Genomic DNA, 16,624 nt, shown 5'->3' with positions numbered 1-16,624 from the left:
GAAGCCTGGGCTGATGATTACAAGGTGAGAGGAAAACCAAGAGTGTGACCCAGAAGACAGAGTTTCTAGCTAGGAAGGAGTACTCACTGTCTATTTAGTGTTAGTAACCCATGAATCTTTCTCAACTCTTGCTTGGAAAGGGCAAAAACTATTTCTTATTCATCTTGGTAGCCCTTATTCTGAATATATTAGAAGCCCAATTCATGTTTACTTACTTAATGATGGGGGGGGCCCACAACTGCCCCAAGTGAATGGCAGATGGGCAGCAACATCTCATCTTTCTCAATTTCACAACCTTTAGCAAGATTTATCCCTTTCTAATAAACATAGCAAAGTCTCAATTAGTATAAAATTAATCATCTTAATTATTTTCTTGTTGCTTTTCACAATAAACTGCATGCCCATCCACCACTTGGGCAGTACTAAGAACAGTACTAGACAATTTGCAAACCCTCAGTAAGTATTTGTAGGTCAACAGATGGGTGCGTTGGGAAAGGAGAAAAAGAAGAGAAACAGTGTTAGGTCTTTTACCCCTTTCTTGAGAGCTTGTTTGGAGGTTCCAGCAGGGGAGCGCAGCTACTCCTTGACCGAGGAAACGGTCCTCCTCTATCGGGGGTGGTCGTCCTCTTCGACCGAGCGCGCAGCTTCGGGAGGGACGCACATGGAGCGGTGAGGGAGGAAGGGGACACCCGCCTAGCCAGCCAGATCAGCCAAATCAACCCTGGCGATCAATGGGGTGACATGTTGCAGCCAGATTGCCCTCACATCCTTTTACCCCTTTCTTATGCAGCAAGATCTCCAGATAGAATAAGGCTTCCTAATTCTCTATGAATTTCACTTAATGCCATATTTTTATCAATAACTAAGATTGACTATGATGAAGTAAATATTTTATAAACTTCAAAACTTTTATTAGAAAACAACATTGATTGAAATACTTAAGAATTTGGAACAGTAAATCATTATTTTTCTAAGTTCAAACTTTTATAAATATTTACTCCTAAATACCCAATATCCTATTAGCAATCTATTTTACACATAAAGTTTTAAAATCATCTTCTAATACCTATGAGAGGGTTTAGGAGTTAGATTAGAAAACAAAATTTCCAAAGACAGTTTGAAAGTAAGTTCATTCATAGTGCTAAAGTTCTTAAAATCCCTGATGATTTCTAACATTCCCCATAAAAATTTGAATATCCAAAAAGCAAAAGTCAGAGGGCAGTTGAATTTGACTACTGAATGAACATTTTCCACTTACAATTTTTCAATTAAAAAAAACCCAGAAATTAAAATGCTTCAGATACCTGAGGCACCATAAATACCAGAATACCGCTGAGACTTCGAACCAGATGGGGAGGATTCCTTCATTCGATCAATTACATTTTCTGACAGCTGAAAAAGCAACATCAAAATAAAATCAATGATAAAAGAAAAAACAGTGCAGTAACATCTGAAAATTTCAGTCTTTCACATCAATGTGTACAACAAATAGCCTTCAGAAAATTGGACTAAATCTAATAACTCTAAAACTAGTTGTAAGAGAATGGTTTTAAAAGTTCAAGATACACAACACTACTCCTTTATTTCTTCTAATGCACTACTAATTGCTCATCAGAAAAAACTTTGTCCTTGTTTTATGCTGTGCACTGAACTGTATTCTCAGAGAAAATGTAAGCCATCAGAACTTCTTCAACTTTTCTCCCCTAATCCCACAAATGTACTTATGTATTTGCAAGCCTTAGCTCCTTCCTTCCCAATGTTCTCAATGAAAACTGCTCCTTCCTCCCTCCCTCCTGTTCAAGATTAACCACATACAGTCGCTCTTTCAACACATTTTTTAAGGTCCTATGTGCCAGGAACTAGACACACTTTGAGAATTCACAAACTCATCAAGTTAAAGTGAAGTAGAATAAACACATAACTGGCAGGCATTCAAATATAATGTGAAGGGTGTAACTTGAGTCTGCTAGCCTGTAATGGAAATGGGGATAGTGCTGGAGCAGAAGGTCAGGGAAGACTTACAACAGAAGATGTACAGAGGATAGGAAGAGAATGGGCTAGGAAGAGGGGATCACTTTAAACATACATGAGAAATAAGTTTGCCACCTTAGACATCCAAATGGACATATGTAGGCAGCTAGCAATTGGGCAGAGGTTCTGAGGAATAATACTTGTGCCTGGAGATTTGAGTCATCAGCTCTACAGTTACTACTGTATCCTTGTTTTTTATTCTTGTGATAGTAGTTACCACTATCTGATGCTTCTTGTTTATTGTCTGACTTTCAGACTAGAGAAAAAGATTCATGAAAGCAAGGAGTTGGCTGTCCTATTAGCATATCCTCAGAGGCTCAATAAGCTTGGTTAATAAAAGGGTTAAATAGATGAATAAAATGTCATGAATAAACAAATGGATGAAGCACAAAAAGGGGGCATAGTGAAAGAGAAGACATAGAGGAAAGGCAGAGATTTATGATTTTAAAAACTCTTAGTAAACCCTTCAGTTAAATCCACATGACAATCAGGCACTACAAAAAGATTCAAAGCATGGTAATGGCATGATGAGATTTACATTTCAGGAAGATGACTTTGGCTATACTGTAAAGAACAGATTGGAGAGGGATAAGAACAGAAGAAGGACCCTTGAAGGAGGCTAAAGGACCAATTAAGAAGCTACTAAACATATGTCCACCCAGAAACATGTACAGGAATGTCCATAGCAACATTATTCATAACAGCAAGAGTGGGAACAAATATTTGGTGAACAGATAAACAAAACATTATGTATCTATACAATACAGTTCAGCAATAAATAATGACGTTCTGACAAAGCTACACTGTGTACAGATCTAAAATTAAGCTAAGTGAAAGAAGCCAAACATAAAAGACCACAAATATTATGATTCTATTTATATGAAACACCCAGAAAAGGCAACACTATCGAAAAGGCACTGCTAAGCAGTTACCTAGGGCTAGGGTAGGAACAGGGATTAACCATAAATGAGCATAAGAGATCTTTCTGGGATGATAAAAACGTTCTAAAACTGGATTGTAGTAATGCTGCAAAACAGTAAATTTATTAAAGGGTGTGGAATCGTACACTTAAAACAAGTGGATTTCATGGTATTTACATTATTGTAAAATAAAGTTGTAAGAGGAGGAACTATTATAGTAATCCAGGAGAAAACATAATCAAAAGATAATTAGGACTCCAAATAGCTAACCCTCACAAAGTACTTATTACCATATGGGCCAGGTACTACACTAACCTAAGAATTTCACTCACTTAATCTTTAACAAGACTATGAGATAAATTTTACTATCTCTATTTTGTAGGAGAGGAACCCGGAAATAGCAAAAACTCCTTTCCCTGGATCATACAATTTATCAGCATAACCAGGATTCAAACGTAGGAACTCAGGAATTGAGTCAAATCCAAACTCAAACATCCCTCTTCACTACCAGATCTGGTGTCTGACTAGATGTGGAAATGAAGGGAAGTCATTAAGAATGACCCCAGGGTTTCCATGTCAAGTGACTGGGTAAGATTACCGTCCTGAGTCAAGGACCTTCTTCCAATTTCTACTTGCTTAACTCACCACTCTGGCTTTTACACCAAGGACAACTGTGAAAGTATTCTTATAAAAGTCACCAGTAGTCAAATAAATAACCTTTGTTATTCATGTTTATATAAATATATTTTATTACATTTATATGGTTGTGAAAACTCCTCCCTCAACTTTTCTGACAGTCCACTGTGCTGATTCTCTAAGGACTCTGGCCATATCTTCTTTCTTTAGTAGGGTTCCCTTCTGCTGCCTACTCAAATGTTCAAGGGCCCTACATGCTGTTCTTTGCCTTTATCCTCTCCGCATTCCATGTACTCTTGGCACTCTCATCCAGTCCCTTGATTGTGAGCTGCTCCTGATAAATTAGTGAAATCTAAATCCCTTATCTCCAGCCCAAGACCTATCCTTGGCAGACAAGCTTACTCTTACACACTCAATGTGTGTAGGAATTTGGAGAGACCAGCAAATCTATGGTAACTCCCTGCTTTTGAGAGCCTTCAAAGCTAACAGAAGTAGTAACCCTTAATCTCTAGACCAATGTTCTCTCTACCATTAAAGACACTCATTCGATCCCACCCATATAATAAAAATGTATCATTCCTCTTTAAAAGAGCAAATGAGTCTTCATTTTAGAATTAGATGCTAACTGGGGCTGGGGATTTAACTCAGTGGCACCATGCCTGCCTTGCAAGCACAAAGTCCTGAGTTTGATCCCCAATACCAGAAAAAAAAAAAATTAGATCCTGTTTAGAATTTAGATTTCCAGGGCCGGGGATTTCGCTCAGTGGTTCCGTCGCCTGCCTCACAAGCACAAGGACCGGAGTTTGATCCCCAGTACCCAAAAAAAAAAAAAAGAAAGAAAAAAGAATTTAGATTTCCATATTAATCTTTACATACATCATTTATTATAATTAATACAGTATATTAAGAATATATATGTAATATATATGAATTAAATGAGCTTATTTATCACTTAATATTTTATACTTCACATTTATACTACATATCACCTAATAAAGTTCATTAAATGTGATAGGTAAGGCATAGGTAATATAGAAAGCTCATTTAATTCATATACATACTAAATATTACATATAATTAATGTACTATATTAATGCTACAGTATACACTATATATACTAGATTATATACCATCACATATACTATGTATTATATATTATATGCTATAATATACAATAAATTGTTACATATCCAGTAACACTTATGTCTATAAAACTACTATATAAACCTAATTGAGTTTATATATAATTCTTATATGTATAATTATAATTTTATATTTCTACATTTCAGACCAAAGTCAAAGCCCTACAATAAAAATATATTTTAGGGCTGGGGATTTAGCTCAGTGGTTTCGCCACCTGCTTCGCAAGCACAAGGTCCCGAGTTTGATCCCTGGTACCAAAAAAATCAAAAATTTTTAAAAAAAAAGTATATATATAAATATCAGGAAATAAGTGTTTGCTAAAAATCCAATATTAGCTTCTAAATACCTACATCTACTTCTCATCAAAATTCATTTCTTGCTCCTATCTATGAGCACTACAAAAAGTCCTGCCAATTGCCAAAATATCGTCCCTTGAGACAGTTTAAAAAAACAAAAAGGTGCCCTAGAATAGATGATAAAGTATGGCCAACAACTAGCTATATACAACTAGGGGAGTCACCCCAACAAGCCTTATTTCCCTCATGGAAAAAATGAAAATGATTACCTCCAAGGGAAATGAAGATTATAGTTATGTAAAAAACCACAACTGGCAACACAGATATTTGGTAAAGCTGTTATTCATACAGTTCCACCCATGTGAACTTTGACTGGTTTTTATTTCTTCTTGGTTCATTGTCAGGGGGCCTGAGCTTATACTGAGCTCTTTCTCTACATGAAGTATGAGGACTAGGCCTACAGCTATTACCTGTAACAGCTGTGCAAGTCCTGCAATGCATATACAGTACAAGGTTATCTCCATGTTCTCAGGTAGTGAAAGTGGAATATCTTTTTCAACCTATCACTAATTGTTTCTTACTAACTTCTCACTTCTTTTAGTGGTTTCTCTCATGCTTCCATATTTGCTAGTTAGTGTCACATTCTAACATCAATGAAAACATTTCCCAATGCAGTCTTTGGTGATATGGACTTTCGGCTATTTATAAGCATGTCACCCTAAGGGGCACCTAAATAAACATATTGTAGGGTTGATGAACATATCATATGGCTGTCTTGAGAGTCAATCTTCTTTTGTTCTTGCAATCATTCCACAACTATATCCTTAGGCCCTTCAAAGGCACATCAGTGGCAGTCTATAGCTGTGACTGTCATCAAGCACTATCACCCTGTCCCCAGTCTGTCCTGAGCTATGCTGAACCAAGGCAATAGATGTGCTGTGTTATGGTTTGTATATAAAGTTCATGTTCTCTGAGTTGATTTTCCAGTTAATGTCGTAAGTTACTGCACACTCACATGATTTCCTCTGAAATCAGGAGTATTCACTTGTAAAGCAGCTGACAAGATTCAGAGATGCTAACCAGGTTATATACACAATCTGCAGAACAACACTTCACTTTTGCATGCAAACTGACCCAAAAAGGAAGTTAAAGGTACAATGTAAGTCTCTGCAAGACCTAGCCAAAAGGCTTCTGGAAAGTCCCTATTTGCTGATCTATACCTACTATACCTTCTTTCAAGCCATCTCTGAAACCTCCCTCAAGGTAAATATCAAGTGAACTTTGATATCAAATATCAAATTTATAGAAATTATTTGTATCAAATAATGGTAAAATAATCCCCATATACACATGGATGCTAAAATTGCACCTAGAGGTCCAATTGTATGCAAAACTGAATGCTTACTATCTTGGTGGGACAGCTTCCTTAGCTTTATAGATTCAGAATGGTCTATAACAGTGGTGGCGAATCTATGGCACACGTGCTATTCTTAAGACAAAAGATGCCAAGTTGTTTTTTCTAAATTAAAACCGCAGTGTTCAGGTTTAATTTCAGTGTCGGCATTTTATAAATGAGTGGGTTCTGGTTGCAGTTTGGGCACTCAATTTTGCCATCAGTGGTCTATCAACTAAAAGAACTCCAGTTCCCATCTAAGGGCCAAAGGAAATCAGACCTCACACCTGTAGTCCCAGCTACTCAGGAAGCTAAGAGGATGCCAAGCTCAAGGTCAGACTGGATAACTTAGCAAGAACCCATTTCAAACAAAGGTCTAGGGAAACCGCTCAGTGATAGGGTGCTTACCTACAAAGAGCTAGGCCACGGGCTCAACCCCTAGCACCACAAAAATAAACAAGAGAGAGAAGCAGACCTACCACACTCAGGATGGACCTTGCCCATCCACCCTTCTTCTCTACTGCTTCTAAAGACAAATTCAAGCAAGTTCACCATCCTAAGTTTAAACTGGCACTACTTAACACACCGGTGCATTCCAGAGAAGAGGATGTGTGTCATCGTCTAGTCTTCCCACTCATCTGTTCCCACCCACTTTGTTTGGTCTTATTGAAAATTAGCACAAACACACTGCCTACCAATCCAGAATCTAGTTATTTTCTCAGAGACAGAGAGACAAGAAAAACTATTCTACACTCAAGTAGCAGATCAAAAGGAAGAGGGGAATTCATTCAAGGCTGCTCTTCTCTAAGAAAGCCAGGAGTCACATGAGACAGAAACAAATCAGATCCCTATACGCCTAACAGATTTTCTTCCAGGTGTGTCTTATTAAGTTGATTTAAGAAATGAGGCCCTTTTTTCTCTCTTCATCTTGTTTGGGTTTGCTTTCCAACTGTCTTAAGACCCAAGCTCCAAAAACTGCCATTATTATTTGAGAGAAATTATACCCAATTACTTGTTTAAAGGGAATGGGACACAGGGAAAATACCAAACACCCACAGAAAGATACATACAAAATATGTAATTCTTAGTTTATGTTGTAGTTTGCCACTTGTTTCTTAGCATTTGTCATTAGTAGAAACCATGAAGTTCTGTCTTTTAAAAATCCTAACAAGCTTAAGATGGTACCATACACAAGAGATTCACATCATCTAAAGTTTAAAGAGACCAATCATCTACTATTGTACAACATTCCTCAACACTCCCAATGGCTGACTGTATTTGTAGTATCTGCTAACATACTCTCTCCAGAATCTTCAATTAACATCCCATGTTAAGTGATTTCTTCATTTAGGGGCTCTCAACTGCCAAAAACCTCCCAAAGCATGAAATGTGTACCATATAGGTATCCATGGTGCCATAACTGGCACCTATGAATTTCAGCTTATAACTTCAAGGCCAGCTGTAAATATTTGCTTATGTCTGGAAACCAAGGTAATAAATATTACTTTGAAAATGATACTCATTGAAACTGGTATTTGCTCTAGTAGAGTTCACTCACAACTTTGATGTTTCAGATAAACTTGTGAAAGATTGAGTCATAAGCATACTTTCAGGGCTGGGGATTTAGCTCAGTGGTTTCATCGCCTGCTGCGCAAGCACAAGGACCCGAGTTCGATCCCCGGTACCAAAAAAAATCCAAAAGAACAAATAAGTATACTTTCAAAGCAGACAGCAGGTGGTCACCAAAATCCTGTTATGCACAAGTAATGTGAGTAATAAAATTATTTGGTCTTTCTATAACTAGAAATTTATTTTAGACATAGAGAAGCAGCCAAAGCAAGAGGGCAGCCTTTCATCTAATCCATATGGGTAGTGTCAGATTCAAAGTTGGAATCAGGTGTGAGAACACAGGTTATTTTATGGAAGGGAGGAAAATGTAACAGTTGCTGAGAATAAAGGAGAAAACAAGACCCTATAAATATTATGAAAATATCTGAGAGGTGAGAAGAAACTATGAACTTAAAATTCTAATAGGTCCTTTAATTGTTAGCTATTATGGACCTCAACAAGAAAAACATGGAAAAACAAGATCTATTCATAAATTCAGCCCAGTTACTGAAACTCTTTGCTCACTAATCGTTACTCTATTTATATTAAGAAAAATGAAGGTGAAAATCAGATACTGGGGAACAACTCAGAGTGAGTTTGCCAGGAGTGACTTCATTTTGGTATACTATTGTTTCTTACAACCAATGGCCTAAATGTTAGAAAACTGATCAAAGTTTGAAAGTTTTCTCCAGCCAAGTTGAATTAACACCATCTGCAATTCAAAAATGGAGTTTGAGCATCATGAGTTCATGTTTTAACCAACCAAGCTAAAAACATATTGTTTAAAAACTGAATTCCCATGCTCAAAGGAGATAAGGTGACGGTTTCAAACCAAGAAATATATAGAGATGAACTAAAAAAAAGTCTTAAAAAAAAAAAAACTAAACAAAAATCTCACAGGCAATGGGTCAGAACTCAGGACCCCAATTTCCCAGTACACGCACTCTATTAGTGTGCACACTTGTGGGAATACAACATGCTCTCATATTTATCTAGTTATTTTAAGACTGCGTAAGTTTTTACATCCATTCTCTTGAACAGCTCTAAAATAGCTACTACTAAGTGCAAATGCTGTCAAAGTTTATTAGGCACTTACAAAGTTTACTTAAATAAATCTCAAAAGTCTTACTACTAGGCTGTATTATCCAGATACACTGAATAAGCAAACAATCAACAGTGACTTGTCCAAAGCTACATGGTTACTGACAATTACAGCTAGGATCCAAACCCAGGTCTGTTTGGTTCCAAAGCACATGCTCTTTATACTATAGTATATGGCACTTTCAAAGAATCTCAAGAATCTTGGACGTAAAAGGAACCCTATCATAGTTACTGCCTTTAATTAAAACTCTACAATGACTCAGATGCTTTATTTACCTTATCTCATCTTCTTACCCCAACCAATCAAGAGAAGTAATAGTATTACCCCTTTTGGATAAAGAGGTACCATCAGAGGCCGGGGATTTAGCTCAGTGGTTTCGCCGCCTGCTGCACAAGCGCAAGGACCAGAGTTTGATCCCCGGTACCCCCCCACCAAAAAAAAAAAAAAAAAAAGATATATCATCAGAGAAGTGACTGGTCCAAAGTCACAGACTAACACCTAAGATTTAAAGCTGAGGTTTGCTTAATTCCAAGTTGACACTCTTTTGACTATGACCTCAAATCAAAATGACCTCTAAGTACTCAACAATTCAACAGTGTACCCTTTTTACAGGAAAATCCAACAGGCTGAGTACAGTTTCAAGAAACTTACAGTGCCACTAGACGCAACAGAATTTCAGAACTTTCAGAATCTGAAAGATGCACTCAGCTCCATCACTTTGCAGATGAGAAAACTGAAACTCATAGATTATGCTATATCTTCTTTGAAAAGGAGCTGAAGCAATGAGGATCAGTAGAAGGGCATTCCAGGTGAAGGGTATATCCTGAAGAAAAGCACAGAAGCCAAAACGAGTGTAGCGTGTGCTTGAATTGTAACAAGATAGATTAAATGTGCTATATGAAAATGAAAACCATTTCCGTAAAGCTGTTTGTCAAAAAGACATTTTTTAAAGTCTTTTGAAAAGGTTTTTTAAACAATCTGAGCATTTTAATCAAATATATATACCTATTGTCATGTTTATCCTATTCGACTTCGTATTTGATATGCATTTTCATGCTGTGGCCAAATGCTCTTTTGATTTGTTTTGCTTTCATCACTGTATCTGTACTAGAGCACTGAATATGAATTTATGCATTTTTAATCAAAATCTTCTCACCCAAAACTTACTATGTTTTTTTCTTTTAAGTCTTTTTCACCCTCTAATATGGAATACTCAAGGTCTAGAGGCAAGATTTTGAAAATCCACATAAAACTCAAGAGTTTATAAGGTTTTTATTTTACTCCAAAGAGTACCAACTAAACCACAATTCTGCAAATAATGCAGCTTCAGTATTTAATTACAAAATGTAGTAATACCATTCATTAATATGATATATGAAGAAATACTGGTCACAGACCAAAAACTGAGTTCAGTAGTCTGAGTTTCTACAAAGAAAACTTTCATAAATTCTTCTCAAGGTAACAATTTCTGAGGAAAAAAATGTTTAAACACTTACAATATTTATAGGGCCCGGGATTTAACTCAGTGGTTCCAGTGCTGCCTGCCCTGCAAGCACAAGGACCCGAGTTCAATCCCCGGTACCAAAAAAAAAAAAAAAAATTTATAAAGTTTATTGCCTAGTAACAAACGCTAAAAAGAATTTACACATTTAATTTACTGATGCTAGCTATGTAATAACAGAGGAAGAAAAATATAAATTATTATAAAACTTTTCAGTCAAAAGTGCTTTATTTACTAGGCTCAAGCATCATACTTCCAAAAATGTGAAGGTCCAAATTCAGGTGCAGCGGAGTGTGTTAGTGAAGTTAATGCTGGGATACTGACACTAGAGAAAAATCAATGTTCATTTTATGTATCAAGTGCATGCAGAGGGCATAAAAATATTGTCTTCAAAATCTTGACCGAACTGACTATATTACTTCTACCACCCTGAAGAATTTCAAACCTGTCTCAACCCCTATCAAGCTGGCAGGCAGTAGGCCTGAAACAACTGGGCCTACTCCAAAATGCAGGCACAGCAGGCCATAGAGGAAGTGCCCAGGGAAAAGAGGCTATCAGATGTAAGTGAAGGAGAGTGAAGCCAAAAGTCACTCGGGCAGGCCAGAAGACGGGGGGGGGGGGCCTAAATGATCAGAAGGAGAGCATTAAATGGCATAATGCAAACAGAGGAGAACCTTAAAATGCCAATTCACCCTGAGAGAATGTTGGCCTGGCAAAAGCAGAGTTTGGGTCCTGGGACTAAGACAAAACCCATTCCAGACAGACAGAGAAGGATGGGCTCCAAATAAAGTACTGCAACTAGTGGGCAGGACCAGACTGTGAGTTCATGGAGACTTCAAGTAAACCTGGCAACCCCCAGTCGCCCAAGCACGGTGCCTAGCACTTGGAACACCACCAGAAACTATCTCTGAATGAATGTCCCAAGCTTTGAAATTCCGGGGTTCTTCCCAGGGACCCAGACTTCTGGCGGGACAATCCTGGAGACTCGGAAGAAAGAGGTCAAGCCGAGTAGGTTCCCAGAAACGTCGGAGTGATGGGGTCCAAGTCCGAGTGCTGGCCCTCTGACCGCCCACTACACTCACCCGGATGCCCTTCACCACGGTGATGTTCTCATTCTCGTCCGCCTCGAAGGTGACCCGGCGGGTGCTGGCGGTCCCGCCCATGGCTCCTGCCTCTGACCCGCAGAGTCCTATCGCGGACCCACGAGCACCTCAGCGCCCGCGCACACGCGCGTGGAGGACTGGACACTTCCCTTGCCCAGCGGGAGCAAGGCCACGACCCCAAGAAGCAAGGAGAAGGCCCTGGTCCTAAATTCCCACCTCCTCCGGTCACGTGTCAGAAGAGAACGCCTCGGGTTGGTCAGAGATGCGAAGAACCCGCCTCTACTCGGAAAGAGCATCCGGATTGGCTGGCCAGTACCGGATGCTATGGCAACAGGTAGTCTTTGACAAGGTTTCCGGAGCCCCTAGGGGTAGTGGGAATTGTAGTCTCTGCCTGGCCCGATGTGTGCTGAGGTGTTAAGAACATTTATTGCCTTACTCCCGAGAGCTCAAGAGGAGCAGGAGGGCATTGTGGGAATTGTGGTCTTGACGGCCCGAAAAGACTTCTAACTGGGAAACTTTCAAGGAAGCTCTTAAATCCAACAAGCATGCTTTGAAAAACTTATTCTGGAAATTTAGGTTAGTGAATTAAAACATAATCTCTTCATGGAATTCACAGTTGAGTTATCCCCAGTGAAGGCATTTGTACATTCCTATATGCAAATCCTTGACACAAAACTTATCATTGCATTATTTTAGTCTTAGCTATTTAAAAAATATTATTTTTCTATGTCCCTTAACATAGGCCACTATGTACTCTATTTGTTTTATATCTTTTTGTAAAGTACAATTTCTAATGCAATAGTTTTCAAATCTACATAAAAGAAACCAGGGGAGAAATGCATGCTGTATATTTATGTCTTAAATTTGCATATCTTTCCACTTCATTTACAAAAGTAATATTACAGGGGGGAAAACCTAAGGGATTGCTAATTATGGCATAAATTATGGAGAAACTGAAGCTACCTCAGACAAAGTTGAGATGATCTAGTTTGGAAAGTTTTTAATTCAGTATTTCACTTCTACAAGACTGAAATCATTTTTAGGTTATCCATGTACATATTTAATTATTTTTTGCTAAACACTCTGCTGCATATAAGTTTAGCCATATGACCTTAGACTTACAGAAGCAAATGTATTCTCTTTAGAAATTAGATGGGTGGAACTAGGGATGTAGCTTGGTGATAGCCTGCATTAGGCCCTAGTTTCAAAACCCAAAGAAGACCACAGAAATTGCAAAAATACCAAAGAAATTAGGTGAATGATGATATTATTTTCATTTGTTCCTTTTCAGCATCAGAAGCAGTGGATTATGATGTACCAAGGCATCTTCTTAGGCCAAAGGGATCCACACAGTGCAGCAGCATTTTTGAGTTTCACTTATATTCTAACCTATTGCTATAAGAATTTTTAGCTCAGAAGCTAAGTCTTTTTCCTCTCTATATCCCCAGTCAATAACAGAGGTCATCACTTTGTTCCTTTCAACACATATGCATATAAAATATACTGTTATTTTGCAGTTTTGAGACTACATGCTATTTATACTTCTCAAATTATATGATATGTATAAATCTTTCTTCTACAGAGAACTAAAGACCTCAAGAATTGTCTTTTATTTCTTTGGTACCTCCCCCTCCACAAATACTCCCCACTACATAATATGTATTAGAGGGTCTACATGTAGATGCTTAATAAATGCTTACCAATTTTTTTCTTAAAAGGGGTTTCTTGGAAAGAGTAGACAGATTATAGGATCACTTATTATCTTGAATATACTTACCTCCTTAGATTATTAAATATATTCTTTCAACCAAATATATTAAAAATGATGAAAGCTAAGCATGGGAAGGAAGTAGGATGCCTTCACTTTTTATGACACATATATAAGTGGTATTGGGCAGACAACCTAAAAGTAGTTTGGAATTCCTAACCCACTTCAAACAATGAGATTATGAAAAAGTTATCCAGGAGTGGTGTAATCTCGGCATTTGAGGGCCTGTGGCAGGAGAATCACCACAAGTTCAAGACCGGCCTGGACTACATAGTGAATTCAAGGCCAGCCTGAACTGCATAACAAGACCCTGCCTCAAAAGACAAAGCAACCAAAAAGCAAAAAGATTATGAAGAAACATTCTGAATTTTTAAAAAACTACATTCTATAATTCAAAAAATGCCTCTTGGAAAATATTGTTCTATCTATGTCAATTTCAAGGTTCAAGATTTCAATGCTCTCCTGAGCTTCCCAGAATCACTGGCTTCCCTTTCCCTCTGACTATCACTTATTAATGGTCATCTAACCCAAAGGCAGAATGCACTCACCAGAGACTTATGAGACTTAAGTGCAAAGCTCTGGCCAAACAAAAATAATAGTTAACTTGATTCACTCAGATTTTCTTTCTCCCTTTTCTCTATCTCTGGTATCACTTTCTCAAATTAAAACAACATTTATAGTGTACGAAAAGATAACAAAATAAAATCTGCAGTTCTGAGTATGAACCATGAAGTGTCATGGCAAACTAAACAAAGGTAGAAGAAGAAACTAAAGAAGAATAAAAGACATCCAGATTGGAAAGAAGTAAAACTCTATTCACACATGAGAAGATCTTATAAATAGGAAAAACCCGAGGAATCCACTAAAAAACAGTAAAACTGTGTTTTTTGGAAAGTTGAGAAAGGTTGCACCATACAAGATTAAAATTAAAAACACAATTGTATTTCTGTACAGTAACAGTTAGCAAGCCAAAAATGAAAAAGAGAAAACAATTCTATTTGTAACAGCATTGGAACACCATAAATGTCTATTGATTGATATATGGATAAGCACAATGCAGCATATCCAGACAATGGAATATAATTACACAATAAAAAGGAATAAAGTACTGACATATGCTACAATATAGATGAGCCTCGACATTATTCCACAACCTAAAACATTATTCCAAATGAAAGAAGCCAGACATAAAAGGCTACATATGATTCCATTTAAATAAAATGTGCAGAACAAACAAATCTACAGAAAGCAAAAGTAGATCGGGCTTGGAAGCCCTGAGAGGGGATGAGGTAGGAAGTGATTTCTAACTAGTTCAACGTTTCTTTTTAGGGGAATGATTAAAGTGTCCTAAAATTAGTTCAGGCTGATGGTTGACAACTCTATAAATATACTAAAACTCACGAAATTGTACACTTAAAATGGATGAACTTTATGGTATGTAAATTACATATCAATAAAACTTATAGAATATATAGTTACTCAAGCATGAGAGAAATTAATTTTCATTGAATTAAATCCAAAACAGATTTTTTAAATGGAAAAAGAAAGGCTGGGGATGTAGATTAGTAGTAGATCACTTGCCTGCATACATGAATCCCTGTGTTCAATCCCCAGCACTGCAAAAAAAAAAAAGGGGAAAAAGTAAAGAAACTGTGAGAATCTTTGATCTATGAAATATAAACCTATCAAAAGGGAGACTAGCATAAAGCAGACCCTCAAGAATTAGCTTAGTCCAAGAAATACAGACCACTGCAATGAAGACACATGGTTTCAGAAGCATTTAGAGTTAACCTCAGCTTCGGAAAGACCTTCCACCACAGTCTTTAATAGCTGGCTCTCTCAAAGCTTCTGGCCTTTCTGAGTCCCGGGTATGCTACCTTTCCTAGGTTTTGGGACAGAAATAGCCTCTCCAAAGAACCTTCCTCATCATGTGAGCTACCAAATGTCAATAACAAAAATACAACATAATATTTTCTTAACTCTCTACCTAAGAACTAAGCACTCCAAGTAAGATATTAAATATCAACAGTTCCCTTTGACACAGTGCTGAAAACTCAGTATAGCTTGATTATCCACAAATCTTGGCTTGATATCAAGCAGTATTATCTTCCACCCAACTTCTTCATTTTGTGTAATTTCTTACTTTCCTATCACATCAAACATTCGGAATGAATGCTGAAAGGGGGAGGGGAGGAAGGCGATCTAGGAGAAAGGCGGCAGGAAGGGAATTTCCAATCATCCCTAAATTATGCCTCCTTGAAAAAAATCTACCTAGACTTCCAAATCACTCAAACAGGATTCCAGAAGTCTCAGGTAGAAGATTTGCACTATATTGTCCGATTTTCAAATCCCAGCTTTAAACAAAAAGTTGCTAAAGTAAAATCCTGGTGACCTCTCTTCAGCCATTCCTTCATATAATCACTTGACTGTCCCTGATATACTGGGTAGGAGTATGGGAAGAAATCAATGAGAAGAGGAAAAGAAAGAACAATACAAGCCATTGTGTGATGGCACACATCTTTAATCCTAGTGCTCTGGGAGGCTGAGGCAGGAGGATCACAAGTTCAAGCTCAGCCTGGGCAACTTTGCAATTTAGAGAGACCCTGCCTCAGAATAAAAGGGGGGGGGCTGTAGCTAAGTGTGAAGGTGATCAATCCCCAGCACAGAAGATAAGGACAGAGAGAGAGAGAGAGAGAGAGAGAGAGAGAGAGAGAGAGAGACCGAGACCAATGCATGAGGCTTCAGGCAGAAGATACTTGTTCCTGGTCTCCAGCCAGAAAAGTTAATCATGTGTTGTTCATCACAACACAGGAGCACTCTCTCTGGCTCTCCTGAGTAACATTTCAGCTGCACAGCTCAGCACTTGGGTATTATGACCTGTGCTGAAATTGAATATAGATATAACAACCATATTTTCTGAGCTAAAAATTGAAGCAATTGCTCTCACTATTATTTGTGTACTTATAAAAACAATTAAATTAGTCCTTGAAATCAGGATCATCCTAGAAAATCTAGGCCATATAGTTGCCATAGTTATAGCAAACCAATTAAAATCACTGAAAAAAATGCCTAGTGTATAATGCAATCAATATGAGCACATTCTGAAAATATGGACTTAGACAT

General features: G+C 37.7%; 1 protein-coding gene and 1 long non-coding RNA gene across 7 annotated transcripts in view; both read right to left on the bottom strand.

The window, feature by feature from the left end:
• Positions 1-11,966, bottom strand: part of Chchd3 (coiled-coil-helix-coiled-coil-helix domain containing 3) — a 276,433-nt gene extending 264,467 nt beyond the window's left edge. For 3 of the 6 annotated variants that reach the window (XR_015448682.1, XM_004856314.4, XM_087204526.1), the window contains exons 1-2: positions 11,713-11,963; positions 1,305-1,392 (exon numbers count right to left, since the gene is read on the bottom strand). Coding sequence is in view for 4 of the 6 variants with exons in the window: in XM_004856314.4 (XP_004856371.1) it covers positions 1,305-1,392; positions 11,713-11,793 (169 nt within the window). In the remaining 2 variants the exon portion in view is untranslated. Of the gene's footprint in view, positions 1-1,304; positions 1,393-11,712 lie in introns of all 6 variants that reach the window. The other 3 variants (XR_015448681.1, XM_087204525.1, XM_004856315.4) reach the window with 3 other exon arrangements.
• LOC147829596 (uncharacterized) lies at positions 3,242-11,706 on the bottom strand. The gene is made up of 2 exons (XR_015448683.1): positions 10,626-11,706; positions 3,242-9,952 (listed from the first exon to the last, which is right to left on the bottom strand). It is a non-coding gene; the product is annotated as an uncharacterized LOC147829596 (long non-coding RNA).
• Positions 11,967-16,624: the final 4,658 nt, after the last annotated feature.

Source organism: Heterocephalus glaber, unplaced genomic scaffold, assembly GCF_053883595.1.
Source record: "Heterocephalus glaber isolate CG9 unplaced genomic scaffold, H.glaber_assembly_v1.0 deba00000546, whole genome shotgun sequence".
NCBI lineage: Eukaryota > Metazoa > Chordata > Mammalia > Rodentia > Bathyergidae > Heterocephalus > Heterocephalus glaber.
Note: the sequence above shows the minus strand (reverse complement) of the source record. Positions and strands in the feature narration are given on the sequence as shown.